General features: G+C 41.4%; 1 protein-coding gene across 1 annotated transcript in view; it reads left to right on the forward strand.

Moving 5' to 3' along the window:
• Positions 1-502, forward strand: part of MTM1 (myotubularin 1) — a 71787-nt gene that overhangs the window by 57561 nt on the left and 13724 nt on the right. The window contains exon 9 of the mRNA XM_010831607.1: positions 339-358. Within this exon, the coding sequence (XP_010829909.1) occupies positions 339-358 (20 nt within the window). The remainder of the gene's footprint in view (positions 1-338; positions 359-502) is intronic.

The following is a 502-nucleotide window of genomic DNA, read 5'->3' on the forward strand; positions in this document are numbered from 1 at the left end:
ATTTTGGATCATCTGTATAGCTGCCGCTTTGGTACGTTCTTATACAACTGTGAATCTGCTCGCGAGAAACAGGTGAGTGAAAAATGCTCATCTTTTTGGTTAAAGGGTCACCAAAATATGTCTAGTCTGCCATGAAATACGAAGAACTTGATAGCTTGGCTTGTGGTGAATGCAGAGTGTCTCATTTTGTACCCCACGCTTGGGCGTTTTCACTTCAACCAGAGGTTATTGAGTTTGTGGTGTGGCCTTCGTGGGTAAGACGTTGACTTTTCCCTCAGAGAGTAAGATTGATTTTTTTGTTGAGGTATAGATGATTTACAATACTATGTAAGTTTCAGTATATAACACAGCAATTCAATAGTTTTATAGATTATACTCCATTTAAAGTTCAGTTCAGTTCAGTCACTCAGTCGTATCTGACTCTTTGAGACCCCATGGACTGCAGCACGCCAGGCTTCCCTGTCCATCACCAACTCCCAGAGCTTACTCAAACTCATGTCCA

Source organism: Bison bison, unplaced genomic scaffold (genome assembly GCF_000754665.1).
Source record: "Bison bison bison isolate TAMUID 2011002044 unplaced genomic scaffold, Bison_UMD1.0 scf7180017864529, whole genome shotgun sequence".
Classification (NCBI taxonomy): Eukaryota; Metazoa; Chordata; class Mammalia; order Artiodactyla; family Bovidae; genus Bison; species Bison bison.